Source organism: Apteryx rowi, unplaced genomic scaffold (genome assembly GCF_003343035.1).
Source record: "Apteryx rowi isolate R43461 unplaced genomic scaffold, aptRow1 scaffold_3, whole genome shotgun sequence".
Classification (NCBI taxonomy): Eukaryota; Metazoa; Chordata; class Aves; order Apterygiformes; family Apterygidae; genus Apteryx; species Apteryx rowi.
In genome coordinates this window covers 7,136,187-7,152,166 of record NW_020449418.1, presented here as the reverse complement: position 1 = coordinate 7,152,166, position 15,980 = coordinate 7,136,187, and the positions used below count along the sequence as shown (strand labels likewise).

Here is a 15,980-nt window from a genome sequence, read left to right as displayed (position 1 = left end):
GCGCCGCGCAGCGCAGCGCAGCGCCGCACCGCACCGCGGCGACACCTGGCGGCCGCGCGCAGCGCAGCGCAGCACCGCGCAGCACAGCGCCGCGCCGGGGAGCGGGGCCCGGGGGGCTGGGTGCGGGGTGCAGGGGGCAGTGGGGCTGTGGGCAGGGGGCAGACGGGGCCGTGGGTCCCGGCGGAGCAGGAGCCTGGGAAGGAGGCGCCGGAGGGGGGCGGGGGGCCACATCTCGCAGGAGCCCGGAGCAGCGCTTCCCTGGGGACCAGGGGCAGTCCCCAGCTCGCCTCATTTTCCTGCAAAATTGCTGCTGCTTCTCGAGTTACTCAAGAGCGAAAAGCGTCTGGAGCCGAGCAAAACCACAGACCCGTCGGCAGGGAGGAGCGAGGCCCAGGCGCGCCGTAATCCCGCTTCCCACTCGCGGGCCCGGGCTCCCCACGCACGCGAAGCCAGCATCGCCGGCTTGGGCGGCCCCATCCTGCAGCCCTGAGTCCCACCGACAGCACTGCCAGATCGTCTGCACGAGTCGGGCAAAGCGGGCCAGCTCGATCCGAGCCGATCCAAGCCGGGGCCCGATTTAACTGGCTCTGCACGCCGAGCTCTCGGCATGGGGCCCTGCCGCCTCCCTGGCAAATCTTGGCAGGGAGAAAGGGCAGAAAACACTTCCAGGGGGGAGAGAGGAGGGAGCTGCGAGGACACTAACGGGGGCCCTGCGTTCGAGCCCCTGGYGAGGACGGGGAGGCAGAGGGCCGGTAACCAGCCCGTGACTAGGAAAAGCTGCTCCCAACGGCTGATAAGCGCCCCCCCGCTCTGCGAGGTAACGCCGTACGCGGCGGCGTTGCAGCAGGGTCACCGAGCTGGTTCTGCGATGCTGCTCTGCGTCTCCTTTCTCCCCCAACGCGCCGCGGCCCTTCGCTCCCCGCGTGGCAAACCGGCCTGGCTCACCGGGCTTCCCCTTTACCCTCCTATTAGTGCATGCCTTTCCCTTTAGTCGGCCTTTACCCTAGGTGGAAGCTKGTTTGGAAACACGGGCAGGTAATCATTTCTCTAGGGCCCCCGCGCAGCCAGAGCCCTTTCGTCCTCGGAGGCTCCTGCGGCTCCTCCCCGTGGGGCAGGAGCTGCCAGGTTCAGGCCTGCGCTTGCTTCCTCTTCCAAGCTTTCCAGCTGCCCCAGCCTGGCACGGCCACCAGCAGCACGCCGGCCGGCCAGCCAACCCCTCCTCTTCTCTTCCGTCACGGCAGCAGCAATCCCAAAAGCGCCAMCCCAAAGCGCTACCTTTAATCAGCAGGTCGTATCTAGGGCAATTGGAAATCAGCCGGAGCGGGAGGCGGAGGGCTGCTGTGCCTGCGGATGCCGGATTGCCGCTCCCGCTTCGCCTCGGCAGGCCCTTCCATGCTGGTGGTCCGGCGCTGCGTTGCTAGCCGGTGTTTACGAAGCCGTGCTGTCCCCTCCGGACGCTGGCTGATCCCTGCGCTGGCCCCGCTGCCAGGAGCGAGGGCTCCGGGAAGGGCAGCGCAAGGGGAGGAGGGCCCCGCCGCGGCACAGCCCTTCCCGGCCGGCACCCAGCTCCCGTGGACCCTGCACTGGAGTTGGAGCAGGGCTCCCGGCTGGCTGGGTCGCGTTAAAACTACTCAGCAGCGTTCGGAGGCGAGGGCCTTTTCCAGCCCTGCAAGGCAACGCGGGYTGGCTGCCCTCCCCGGCACCCAGACCCGCCGGGGGTCGCGGAAGCTGGTGGTCCCAGGAGGAGCCTGCCTGGAACACCGCTTTTAGGGCCTCGAAGCGTCAGGGTCCTGCCCCCGCTCCCGGGCACCCAGGGCAGAGCGGAGCGAGACGCTACCCACCTCATCCAGCGCGCTCTGTCCTCCCTCCCTAAATCCTCGTGCGCTTCGGCGGCTAGTTATCATTTCCTCTTGTCCCTGGGCAAAACCAGAGCGTCTCCTCCTCCTCCTCCTCCTCTTCCTCCTCCTCCTCCTCGCCTCTCCACCCCGCTGCTGAGTGCCAGGAGGTCGGACACCCACGCGCCAGGTGCYGGGTGCTCCTCCGCGGCGCGAGGGACCCACCCAGTGCTGCAGCCCGGCCGGACCCGGCTGGGGCTGGAGCGCCGCRCGGGGAAGCACCCGCCTGCCCGGAGCAGGAGGGCGGACCGAAGCTGCCGGCGCTGGCTGCAAGGCGGAGATGCTTTCGGAGAGGCTTGGCCAGCCTGTCCTACCCAGGGATGCAGGATTTGGGCGCCAGCCCCCCGGGTCCATTCCCTGCCGTTAGCTTCGCTCTCTCCAGTTCTTTGCCAGGGGCTTGCAAATCTTTTAGGGGCTAAAATGCATCGGAGTGAGCGATTATTGGGTTGCAGATGTGCTGTGCTCGCCTCGGCCATCCCATCCCATGGGAATTGGGTGCAGGCGGCTTCACTAGCTGGGGCTCGATGCGGGTGGGCGCTGGAGCCCTCCCGGACAGGCTCTGCTCCAAAAGGAGCCGGCACGCGCAGGAGCACCCCCCGAGGTGCCGAGGGCACGCCGAGACGCCCCGGCTCCGAGCCTCTCCAGCGACRCTCCCTGCCAGGGTCGGGGAGCCAAGGCCTCCTGCTGCCCTGCCGCGCGGCTGGGAGCCGAACCCCGYGCAGGCCGGAGCTGCGCTGGCTCCCGGCAAGGAGCTGTCGGAGCCTGGTGCGTTCGACGCTGCATATTCACAGGCCCGAACTTGCGAGGCTTTAATTAGCTAACGCAAGTCAGCGGCAGCTGGAAACGCGTCTATTTTCAGGGCCTCCGCTCGCTGTGCTGCCCCCGTGAGATAAGGCGAAGAAGGAGTTTAGGGCCCCGCCAGCTGGAAGGCCAGGCCTTTGCTTTTATTCCTACGGCTTTCTCAAGAGCCTCGGAGAGCGGCCACGGGCCGGGCAGGGGACCCCAGCCCTCCCGCGTGGCCCTGCTCCCGCCGCTGGGAAACAGCTTTGCCCGGGAAGAGGTTTTAATTATGGATCGCAGCGGTATAAATACAAACAAATAAGCGGCTTAGCGGGATCGAATAACCGCCAGCGTTAAATTGGAAATAAGCTGGCTGTGTAATTAGGGAGTCCCTCAACCGGCACCACGTGTGGCTGGCGGGGGGCACGAAGCCGCGAGATTCGGAGCTGCGGCGCCGGGGGAAGGAGAAGGATCCAACCGGGAAAGAGGCGATGAGCCGCATCCCTCCCGGACGCAGGGCTGGGTGCGCAACCGCTCCGTGCCCCTCCGGGGCCGCGGGGCAGCAGGACCGCGCCGGGGCCAGCCCCCACTCGTGCTCATGGCCCTGCTGGCCCTAACGGCCCCAGCCACCCCTGGGTGCCATTTCCCCCCCCCGAGCCGGCACCGGCCCCTTGCACAAAGCTCACGGGTCCCCAGCGGCTCCTCTCTCCTTCCTTTCGCCTTGGACGCGGGGAGGAAAGTGGATTTTGTCCAAGGCGGCTGCAACCCCGGCAGGGCGCACGAGGTGTCCGTACCGACGGGACACACAAGGCTCCCGGGCCTGACCAGCACCTGCGTCCTTTGGTGGAGAAACGGTTCGTTGGGAAGGTCCGGCTCTTCCGTGGCAGCCTCCGTGGCCGGCCTCCCTCTCGCTCGCTCCGAGTGAGAAAAGGGAGATACAAGCCTAATCTCTGGGATCTGTTCTGCCCGCCCTGGGGTTAGACGGGAGGGAAAGCCGATGGTTTCRGGCTTTTCCTTCCGACACGAGACAGCGGTAACCGGAAAAGAAAGCAGAAAGCAGCCCAGCGGCAGCACGCCGGGGTCTCGGCGGTCCCCTCTGCCGGAGCGGACGGGCTCCCGCAAGGACCGGCCTGCTTCAGCCGGGCTTCAGCCTCGGCAGCGTCGCACGCGGCAGAGGAGCGGCCAAGCCCACGGGAGATGCCTCGAGCCCGGCGGCAGCGCGCACGGCTTCCCAGCAGCCGAACACCAGCTCGGCAAACTCGGCTCGCTTCCCGAGAGYGCCGCGGACAAATCAAGCCGAGCGTGATGCTCCTCGAATTAGCCTCGGGAAAAATATTCCGGCGGGCACAGAGCATTAAAGGCTTGGGATCCTCTTCCCTTCGAGCTGTTGAGCAAACTCTCCAAGCCACTGCTCCTTCGGGCCGGGAGCCAGCAAGGAAAATCACGATTGCAGAATTGGTCTGAGAAAGTTATACTGAGCTGCAAAAGGCAAGGGCAGGCCAGAAGCCAGCGGCGGAGCGAGGCCTCGCTGCCGCGGGCGCTCGGGGCTTGGTTTCCTTTGGAGACGGGACTTCTTCCCCCKCTCCGTAGAGTTACTATGTCCCTACTCTGCCTGGCAGTGGAAATGGGGATGTTTTGCCCAGGGCAATTTGTCGAGGAAGGCTGCCAGGTGACAAGGACCTGAGCCATGGAGCGTGGTGCCAGCGTGGGTTTTCCAGGAAAGCAGCAGCCTCCAATTAGTTCCCGCAGCTGCTGCAGGAGACACACGGGAGTCCAGAGGGGACAGGGCTTTGCCCGGGAGCCGGCCGCAGCCGCCGGCCTCGTGCCCAGGCRGGTCCATGTCCTTCACCGAGGAAGCGGGCAGAGGAAAGGCGGCCGAACGAGCGCTACCGCTGGAGGGAAGGGCAGGGGAAGCGCAGCCCTTCCCGGGCTCCTCGGACCAGCTGGACAGACAGACCGCGCGCGGCCCTGAGTCAGCCGGCCCGCGGCGGGCCGCGACGTGGGAGGGAGCGTGCGGACGGGATGAACGAGCGTTTGGGGAACATCAAAAGCTCGTAGGCAGGGAAAGGCGAGAGGCGTGGGGGGAAGCAGGAGGGACGGAAGGACGCGGGGAGCGGGAGATGCGAGAGACACGGGGAACTCGTTCCTCCGTCTCAGCACGGCCCGGGGCCACCGGGCGGCTGTGACGGAGCAGGAAATTCCTGCCTCCCCAGACCCGAGCGGCCTCTCTCCAGCCCTTCCAGCCGAAAGCAGGACTTGGCATGCGCAGCCTTCGGAAGCGCTCGTTCCCAGGCACCGACACCAAAACGCTGCCATCGACACTATTTAAGAAGAAACAACATCAGCAGCACAGTAAATAACCCTCCGAGCGCTGGCAGGCTGTTGGCAGCCAAAGCCGAGCACACGCGCATCACTCTTAACGGTATTTCTGCGGCTCTGACACTTTGATAGGGGCGAGGGGGTGGGGGAAGAGGGGGAGCTTCCAAAATTTATGAGCGAGGTTTTAAAAATACATCCGCATCCTTCAAAACCTGGAGATGGTGAAGGAGAGCGGCTTAAAAGCTGCCTTCAGAAATGACTGCAAACTCCACGTCTGCCTCCGAAAAGAGGAGTTTGGGAGACCTGCGTGGTTGATGTTGCAAGCGGTGTGCCCACCGGGATCATTTTGCAAGTCTCCGGTATCCGTGCCGTGCATTACAAGTCTCCTGTGAAATAAAAGGTAGGGCTAACAAATTAAGCGTTAAAATCCCTCCAGCCCTAGGGTAATGTCAGCCTTAACAGAGACAGAATTTGGACTGTCGCCTCAATCTCACGGCTTCTCCCCCCCCCATCCCTAACCTCCTCCTGATCCATGCAGTCGGAGTCCCCCAGCCACATTTGGAAACAGACTCCTTTATGCAGAGAAAAGAGCTTCTATGTGTAATTCCGCCGAAACATCTCTACTGCAGGGAATTACATATCAAACAACAAAGCCAAATGAACGTCAGGAAGAACTACCACGGTATCAGAGTCCTTGGTCTTTGCAGCTGGACTGTCCCCCAGCAGGGTGCGGCAGAAAAAGCAGCTGAAAAATGCACCAATCATTAAAAACATTTAAAAGTAATTTAGCCTGAGTGACAAGGATGCTCAAAGCAAGTATTTGCCTGCGGAGACAAAATGAGCTGTTCCAATCTCGTCTTTTGTTTTAGTTTTCTTTAAAGTTGCATGGATTGGAAAATGCTGAGCCGAGAGCATTCACAGCACAGCCCTCACACTGCAGCACGGGCATTGCCCAGGGAGCAGCACCGCGAGCTTCCCTCGCACACCCCGGCATCCTGCTCCCAGCCCGCTCCGCAAGGATCCGAATGGACGAGGAAGATGGTCCCCAGGGCCACCACCACACCTCTGCTGAGTTGCAGTGCCATTTAGGAGGATGTTTTTGCCATGGAAACATCTCCCTCCTAACAACAGATCTATCGGCTCACGTCCCAAAAGCAGCCCAGCATTCATTAAACGGTAATTTGTGCTTCCGCGTGACAGAGACTGGAGTCGGCCTTCAGATCCTTTTTCCTTAACTTCTGGGTTAACCCACCAAAAGCGTCACATGTGCCCAGGGTTCCTCCCAGGTCTCCTCCATAAGGAATTATTGGTGGGATCTCCAGTTACACATAGCCTTTTTGAGTGCCCAGTGTTTTAGGTGAAATGTGCAACTCCTCTGCTCATTTCTGTGTGTACCCAATCTTGCTCTGAAGTTAGAAGTCAACAAAGTTTCTCTCCAGCCTTCAGCAATTGACTTGCTTCTTGCTGGTACCTTCTCCTAGCACCTTTCAAAGCAGTTAATGTATCCAAAGCTTGATTTTTCTGCCCCCTACGTAATCAGATTTGGGGAAGCTGTGGTAAGATGCCTTGCAACCAGTTTTGGTCCTTATGTGTTTTTACACCAAGCTGCATCCACATCCTGGTATTTTAGCACTTCTCCTATTAGGAGACTTTATAAATGGTACTTTTAAGAGTCAGCTGAATTTCTTTGATTCATGTTTCTACATATCCATACAGCTATTTCACCTTTATTAAAAAAAAGAAAAGGGAGCTATTAAGGAGGACAGTGCAAAGCCAGCACACCAAATGCCAGGGCCGGGTTAATAACCTATGCATTACCTCCCAAACACCCAGGCTGTCTGGAGCCGGCCGCTGCTACCCCAATCGGGCTGACTCAGGTCTTCATCAGTCAGAAAAATGCAGCTCTGTGCAGACTCCCGCACGCCTCTTTTGGACAGCCCTTAAGATGAAGGGTCTGTCGACAGCCCCGCACAGGAGTTAACCTGTCTTGGTTCGCACCCTGGAAGCGGGCTCGTTCCAGCCACCCCTGCTGCGTTTTCCCGGGCCGTTTCGCTGCGTGCATGCGGCGCACGGTGTGTGGTTGGGGCCAGGCCAACCCTCCTACCCAGCCACAGCTGCATTTACATGCTTCAGGGAAAACGTGCAATATGAATACTGATAAATTGATCTCACGTGAAGGCTGTTCAATTCTCATCTCATGACTGGACAAGTACACTGCGTCCTCCCATGCCTGCTCCAGCAATGTCACTAAGCTGCTCCTTTGCAAGGACACTTCCGAGGCGAGGGAGCAGGCATTTGCAAGACACCCGTCATGATCATTTATTTATTCCTGTCGTTTCTGACCCCCAAGGTAAGAAGAACATTGCAGCACTGCAGGCACGAAACAACAAGCTTTGTAGGTCATATCAGTGTGCAAAGTACCATTAGGAACCACAGCATGAAGCAGCAATAATACTCCCTTTATTCCGCCATATACTTCAACACCATTTAAATAAACGTAAACAGCTATTTGTGGACAGGGCTTGTACGACACGTCTACTTAGGAACACAGGACTAAAATGGAGCAAGAGCAGTAAGTTTGTTATCTCCCCTATAAACAAGCCAGAATAACCACAGCACTGATAGGCTTAGTGACATGTCCAAGGGATCCTGGGCAAAAGAACAGCAGGGAAATCATTGTAAATCTTACACTCACAGATTTATGCACTATCCATTAAACTGCAGCTGCGAAACACAAGTCCTTTCCTGCCATCCTCCTCTCTGTGAAGGACAGCAGGGCGGGAAAACATCATAGGACTCAAAGATTGGAAAGCGACCTTCAAGAACCAATTGGATCATCTCTGAAAACTAGCGAACAGCCAACCTTGATAGCGTTCCTTGAATCCTTTCAGCAAATAATGACATTGATTGCCAAAAATTATCTGATAATGCAAAGCCAGTGAGAGATAGAGTGAGTCATCATCTCCCAAGCATATTTAACTCCCTTTTGTCTTTGCAATGACAAAAGTCACACTCTTAGCTGGAGCAGGGTGAGGTTGCCCCCAAGAGGCAAATCAGACACAGCAACTACAGAGAGAAAACACTGAGTTGTGATCTTAAGGTACAACATAAGAAGAATTAAAAAAAAAAAAAACCACACTCGTATGCTCTTATTTTCACTTCTCCAACAGGTGAAAACATCTAACCGATGGGGGGGGGGGGGGGAGAGGAAGAAGTTGTTTTCTGGTGTTTCATTGGGTTTTATTGAGTTCTACTGGAAAACCTGAACCATAAGACTTATTCTTGTTTTTCAGTCTTGCAGTGTTATTACAAAGATCAAAAAGGTCCCTGGGTTTTCCTCAGTGACACATAGCATTTGATCCCACACACCTCACTAGCTTCCTCTGACCAAGGGCTTGCGTGCAACACCTTCAAGAGTAATTTCTGTCTCAGGAATGGAAGGAGGGAGACAATCATGAACATGATGGTGAGTTTGGGAACTGTGAGGGATTGCATGACACGAAAAGCCTCGACCGCCAATTTAAAATATAAAGGCAGCCCACCACGTCAGACCAAAAGCCCAGCATCTTGGAGGAGTACAATAACAGGACAAATGTATGGGGACACCTCCCCAGCACGTTTTCTCATCCCTCAGGGATCTGCAGTTTGAAACCTTCTGTTTACAAMACACTATTTTGTAGACCTTGATGGATTTTTCTGCCATCAAATACTTTCTCACCCTTCAAGCTTTTAGCATCCACAGCTTCCTGAGGCAAGGTCCACAGCTCCACTGTCTCCTTTTGTTTGCTTTGATCCTTCCTGCAAATAAAAGAACTAGAGAGTCTGAAGTCAAATTACAGAGTGGCACTGAGTAACTACTCTCTATTTAGCTTTTTTTAGGCCATTTGATTTTACAGCTCTCTATCTTACTCCCTCACATTACACTTATTATCTATTTCCGGGCTGAAGAGCTCTAGCCTACTTAGGCAACTGCAATTTGCTTTACTCACATCCTACACACACACACACACACACGCAGAGGTTCCCTCCCAAAGGAATAAACCTGCATCTGCAATATAGTCTACACTTCAGCCATGCCTCAAACTACTTTTCAGCAGGAAGGTTGAAATACCCCGGCTGGAGTTTTACCCAGGAGACTTATGGGCGCCTTGCAGGTCCTCCCCGCTCGGCAGGAGAGAAGAGCCCCGTAYCACCAGCAGCGAGTATGTGCTGCAGCACCCGAGGTTACTGTCAGTTCAAAAGCAGAAGTGTCATCTCCAAGATGACTGCCATGCTCACTCCTGCCAAACTCTTAATTATGAGGACAGCTGACACAGTTTCTCAGCAAACAGCACTCACGTACTGCAGGGGAAAACGGAATGAGGGCAAGAGAAAAATAGGCTATAGGAGAAAATCATCAACTGGAATGAAAAGCACGTTGTGCGGTGCAAACTTCATCACAACAACGCTGGGGCCCAAATACTGAAAAAACAGGTTAGTACACAGGGGAGGCAGGAAACGTTCAGCAAACGTGTAAGAGGAGTGAGAGACAGTGCAGCAGCAGCTAAGCGACTCTCATCTGCCAGGCCTTTCCCCACAGCTTGGGTTAAGGCAGAGTATCCAGATTCACGGTTTCCAAGCATGCAAATGAATGCATCTATGCAAGAGCCTGAATGATGCTGTCTGAAGAGCCCACAGCTGCCCTGCACGATTTACAGTGCCTTTACAAAAGCCTGCAGTGTGAATAAAACAGGAAACTTAGTGCCTAGCCATCCCCTCCCCACCACCAAGCCTGATGACTTTATGCTATTATTTTTATTCTAACCACTGCCTGATGGTCAGGCCGGAAAGGAAATGGACCTCCCGCTACTGCTTAGGCTGTAAGAGCCAGGCCTTTAATCTCCGAGTAGGATTTAAGAAGAGAGAGCCAGACACCAAGCTGCAATGCCATCAAGCCTTTAAGCCAAGCCRCAGTTCACAGCACTTGCTACTCTAGTGAAGGACTCTCACCCAGTAACACAAAAGCGGCAAACATCCATTTACACTGCTTTTCTCTGAAGCACAGAAGTAACATTGCTCACCCAGACTCAAGTGAAGGAAAACGCAAAGGAAAACACTGGGAAAAGGGTGTGTGAAACTGGCCTCTCATCCTGTGGCCAGCAGCTCTCCCCTCTCCATACCATATGGGTCACACCTGCTTTAGAAAGCTCCAGGCCTCCCCCCCAAGCTGACAGCAAAGATTAAGCAGCTTTGATGACCATCAAGGGAACACTCTGAGTTACCGTCCCCTCCCCTATTACTTAGCACCTACATGAAATTGGGGGAAGGGGGGAACAGGAAAGCCAAAGAAGAAACGCCACTAACAGCTTACCATGCAGTGGTAGGGGAGACATTCAAAAAGGTACAACACATCCAAATCCTGCTTAAAGACCACATGAAAATAAATTCTGAAAGGCAGCTCCAGCACACAGCTTGCAAACACAAAGTATGGGGAACAGCTGTCAGCACCCAGGCCAAAACACCAAGAGAGGAAGATAGGAGTGTTTTGCCTCTCTCACCACCCAGCACTACCTTTGATACAGGATTAAGTATTCCCTCTCAACTTCCTTAGTGCAAAGATGAAGAAATATTGCCTGAAAGAAGCAGAACTCAGGCAAAACTAAAGAGTAAATCTGTAAGGAGAAGCCCTTCTAGGAATTTACCTTCTCTAGCAACCCTCCCATCAGCAGCCCACACTACCCCACAGCACTGAAAGTCCTTCTCAATACCAAGATAAAATTGGGTCCCATCAGTTAAGCTGGCAAAGCATCCACAAGGCAAAACACCAAGGTATTTTACACCCCAGGGGAAGATGAAGGAAAAAAAAAAAAGATATTTTGAGCCTCACGAAGAGTGTTCAGATAACACAAACCACAGGGAACGTGCTAAATCCACTAATGATGGTCTGACCTCTCTGGGCAGCTCCTTTGTCCATGCTGTGTTCATCAAGGGCAAGGTATGCACTGCACAGCCCTCTGGAAGCTTTAATTAAGTCAGGATCCCACAGTGGCTTTCCTCAGCTCTGCAGACTCCCACAAGCTCATCAGACCTGTTCTCTGCTCTCCAGGCTGGCTTCTCTTCTCTTTTTCATGACACCGAAACAAACACTAATATTCCAGTGCCAACAGCTGTTCCTCAGGCACAATGGGTTTTTTTCCACTGGGAATATTCAGGCAAAAATAAGTTTCTCAAGAGCTTGTAAGACCATGGAAAGAGCTCCCAGAAAAAATAGGAGGGGCATCTCCAGCAGCACCCTTTCAGATCTGCTTCTTCCAGTGGAAAATAAAGTTACTCAGACACTAAAAGCCAGTTGAAGAGAAAAACTACCAAGCCAGGGATACTGTACTACATATACAGTTCCCCTCCCTGGGAAAGGAGAAGAAAAACAAACATACACCACCAGTGTTAATACTGTGGTTTGAAGCGCTCCTGCCAGTGATGGGGCCAGCCGAAGAATTCCCTGTGGAACGCAGCCACCTGCAGGCATTCGCTTGAATCTCCAAGGACAGTGTAGTCTCCCTCTCAGTCCACGCGGCTGGTGTCCATCCCTGGGCCAGGGCATCTCTGAAGACCCAGAGGTGGCAGCTAGACAACGCTGAGCACAGGCACCCTTGATGAAGTCAGAGTTGGCTTGCCTGTGTCAGATTAACCCTGCACCATCCATCCATCATTATTAAAGAGGGTCTTTTCCCACTACCTCTAAAATCCTATCCTGTAGCAATTTTACCAGCTACTCTGTCAGAAAGAAGGGCACATTTTGAGTCATCTGAACTTCCCAATGGGATTCTCAGCTCACCTACCAGCTTTAGGGATTTCAGAGAGGCCCTGCAACCACTACATCAATGAAGCATACATGTCCTGCTGATCTGCAGCCAGACCTACCTGCAAGTCATTAATCACTTCTGAAAACCCCATCCATCACTCTGCTGCACAACGGGAACAGTGAGAATAAGAGACGTGCAAACAACTTTGCTGGCAGGTTTCTTCAACTTAAAAAGTCACACAGAAGCTTGTCAGAAAAAAAAAAATTACAAAGACCATAAATGTGTATTTTAAAGTTAGCCTTTAATTTCTGGACTGTGATTACTGCAATAAAGTGCACCTAATTGCAAATGAAATGAGATAACATGGCTCTTAATACAGCTAGCATAATATCAAAAGATAAACCTCAGTGCAAAATGCTTATCTGAAGACAACCAAAGTAGTTAAGACATTTACTGTGCAATCAGCCTTTTTCAATATATGTAACTTCTGGCTGGGAGCCAGTAAATGAGCCAGCAAAACGCAACAGCAACAGGTTTGCTATTTCATTTCCAGGAGTCCTGAAGCAGCACTCAGCTCAGCAGTCCCTTGCAAGACTCTGCAGCAACGCTTTGGGATCATCTCTGTAAAGATACTGATGGGCTCCAGTGGAATCAGGATCCAGACTTAAGCAGCTGGGAAATTATTAGTCAGCTACAAAATGGATGGAAGAGAGTCTGGAGCAACTGGGAGCCGGAGAGAGAGGGAAAATGCCAGAATATATACAGAGGCATCAAGGAGGAAAACACAGAACTGGCTGAGCTAGGAATTACTTCAAGACTTTCTCCATTTATAGTAAGCTAATCAGCTGTGAACCTAAGAACTACAATGACCGCAGTGTGCCTGAAATAGGACCTGCAGCCATTTTTTGTGAACTAGAAGTTGATGCGTGCCCATTTTATGCAGAGACATTTAATTAGAAAAGTATGTCTATTTTTATTTTTCATTGGTCTGTTAAATAAAAGAAATTTCAAAGTGGTTATTTAGTTTGCAAAAAAAACCCCAGCAGTTTCAGTGTGCTTTGAACTGCAATACAAAAGCTGTTCATCTAAACCCCACCCCTTTCCTTCCCCAAAATGTACAGGACAGTAACTTCAGCTTTACATAGTAAGAAAATATATACACATTAGATACAGTAAACATTCTGTACTTTTGAAACTTTATACAACGTTAGTGAGAAAAATATAAACATTAATAAAATTACATAAAATATATTCACACAGTAACCAACTGCTACCAAGGAGGAGGCTGATACACTATCAAAGACAGACAGAGCACAGGATGGCATTGCCATCCCTATACAACACCAAGTAATTTTTTAGCCTAAAGCAGTTCTATTGCCAAACAAAGATACCCTTTGAGGTAGATTCTTCCAATTCTTAAATGACATGTTGAGATAAAAAAGGGGTTTTGTTTCTCTTCCTGAATATTGCCATCAGCGTAAGTCTTGTTCTAACAAAGATAAGCTGATTATCCTGTGAAGGGTACAGAGATGCTGCAGTTTTAGGCTAATTCACTAACGCTTGAAATGAAAGACAAAACATTTAATATGAACTTGCAAATAAAATAACTTCCCTATAAGTCATGTGTCTATTCTATAGCAGTTCCTTTATATATAATGTACATATTTAAATTTGGAGGGGGGGGTTGTTTGTTTTTATTTTTTTTAAACTTTGAGACTTATTTTACCTTCTCATTTTGAAAAGTTGTAGTGAGTCTATCATACAAAACAAGACAGGGTAATCTACAAAAATTAAAAGGAAACAGTATTATAAAATGCACATGTAGCTATTATTAAAAATCTCACTTTTTAGGGGAATCCCAGTTGGTGCTTCTATCCAATACCTTAATTTATTGTTCATATATACACACATCCTACAGACAAAACACAGTGTAAGATTTAAATGATGGCATTTGCACAGAAAGCATAAAAGGAGACAGCATTTTCCTTCGGTTATTCCACAAACAGCTCTTGGAGCTTTGAGCACACATTGTATATGTGACAACACCTGGCACACAGGATTTCAGACTTCATATGGCTTTCACAGTTATTCTTACATATACGGGCCAAACGCTCGCTATCTTCTCAAATCTCCATTGCGTTGATATCCTAGGAATAGTATTTTCTCCATTTAAAGAAAGGTGCTGAAGCCAGATAACAAATACAGGTAAACTTGTATCTTAAAGAGCAGTACAACGATACCACCCACGTAACAAGATCCCCTTCATAATATGGTCTTAGAGAATCACTTCCTGCACAGTCACATTCACTGTATAAAGATGAGGAAGTTAAAATGAATGCATTGCTGTAATGAAAGATTCTGTTCCGTTATCCGATAACCCACAGCCATGAAGCAAAGCATCATCCAGTTAACTACCTGTTGGGGCACAGGCACTGCTCAGCTCTGCTTCCACCCTCAAGCAAAGAAGAGGGCAGTCACTTGCTCACACACAACTGCTGTGTTTTGCACTATTCAGAGACACTGGATGGTCACGCCGATTCTGCTTTGCAGATAAACATGTGCAGGCAACTCCATTACACAGCCCAGTTCTGAACTATTTCCTCACCTGCTCGCAACAGCAGAGACCTAATGCTGTTTCAGAACTCACATTTCATTTCATAGGGCAGTTCTCTTTCCTAGTCATGTTGAACCAATACTTACAGGTGCATACAGGCAAGAAAACTAGACATTTTCAAAGACCTTATGTATTGGTGATTAACAATAGAAACCAAATGAGAAAGCTTCCCTCAGCTTTCAATACGATAAAAAATTACTGGCTAATTCAGTCATGGCTATAGAAAGGACTGATTTTTTTTTTCCACTTTACTCCATTCATTTTTTCAGAAGTAGCATATTGGTAATAAATGCAATTCCAATCAAATTGTATAGTTGTGTTTTCAGTATTTGCCTGAACCAAAGTCAAGCCTTAATTCAGGTATCTGATTTCCTCTGTTCCAACCAAGGTGTAGCTCCATTCACTCTACATCTTCCTTGGCTTCAGAAAAGATCCTTGTTCAATTTTTCTGCTATTTTCCCTGAACTAGGCAAGGTTTCACAAATCTGGCTCCCAGAAATCATGCAGTTTTCCCTAAAGAGTAAAAACAAAATAGAAAACAACTCAGAAAAATCAAAGATACCTTGAGAGTAAAGCAGGCAACTGTTTAGCTTGAGATCACCCTGTTGTGCTACAAGTCCCTAGAACTCCATTTGGAAACACTTGTCAGTGAACAGCCAGTTTCCCCATGTGTGAATCAAACCCAAATATCTTTGAAAAAACAACTTTAAACAATTGTATCATTAACCATTTTCATCAACCAGTAAGTAGCTTCTGCAACGATGTGCTACTACTATCCAATTCCCTTCCTGCTACGTAACAAGAAACCTTACCCACATTACAAATTATATCTTTTTGCTCACTGCTGAGAATGACTAATATGCTTTACAGATGAATGTTTAATTATACAAATTTTAACTGAAATTAATACTAAGCATATATGCATTTTTTAAACTTTATGTAAGAGATATGCTAGATTACTAGAAAGCTAAGCAAAAATTTTAAGACAAGTAGCTTTACATTCCAGGACAGGACTTAAACGGATGGAATCTGATCACGCCTGTCAACCCTAGACTGGTAGAAACAGCTCTGAGCTCTTGATATCAGTAAGGATTATCCATCTATTCCACCCAAGGCCAGCTAGATATCATGAAGGCAAATAATTATGAAAGACTACTCATGTAACTATTTATTATTGCATACCTTTACAGAGTATGAAAGTTTTCAGTGCAAGAAATTAGACATATTCAAAGAGGAAAAAGGATTATCAAAGGCTGTTAAATACAAAGGTAGCCAAAACCTTGGACTCAGGTAGTCTCCAGGTCACACACTGCTAGACAATAGCAGGAAGCGCATCGCTGCATTCCTGCCACACACAAACTCCTTTCCAAAGCATCTGCTAATGACTATAATGAGAGACAGGCGCTTTGATTTGACTCAGTACTAGCATTTTTAAGGGGTTAGGTAGCTATTTTCAAAAAACAGCACTTTTAAGGATATAGATGAAATCTTGTTTTTCACTTAAGTCAAAGAACTTTAACAGAAGACTATGCTACGATATCTGAGTGTATTCCACAGCCACACTATGAAGCAAAAGAAAGGGGGAAGAGA

General features: G+C 50.8%; 2 protein-coding genes across 3 annotated transcripts in view; both read right to left on the bottom strand.

Moving 5' to 3' along the window:
- Positions 1 to 1,883, bottom strand: part of SEMA4G (semaphorin 4G) — a 23,201-nt gene extending 21,318 nt beyond the window's left edge. The window contains 1 exon segment of the mRNA XM_026069502.1: positions 1,842 to 1,883. The gene's annotated coding sequence lies outside the window, so the exon portion shown is untranslated.
- A 10,175-nt stretch (positions 1,884 to 12,058) lies between these two features.
- SLF2 (SMC5-SMC6 complex localization factor 2) overlaps positions 12,059 to 15,980 on the bottom strand; it is a 31,853-nt gene continuing 27,931 nt past the window's right edge. For both annotated transcript variants that reach the window (XM_026069685.1, XM_026069686.1), the window contains exon 20: positions 12,059 to 14,903. In XM_026069685.1, the coding sequence (XP_025925470.1) occupies positions 14,868 to 14,903 (36 nt within the window). In that variant the 3' untranslated portion in view covers positions 12,059 to 14,867. The remainder of the gene's footprint in view (positions 14,904 to 15,980) is intronic.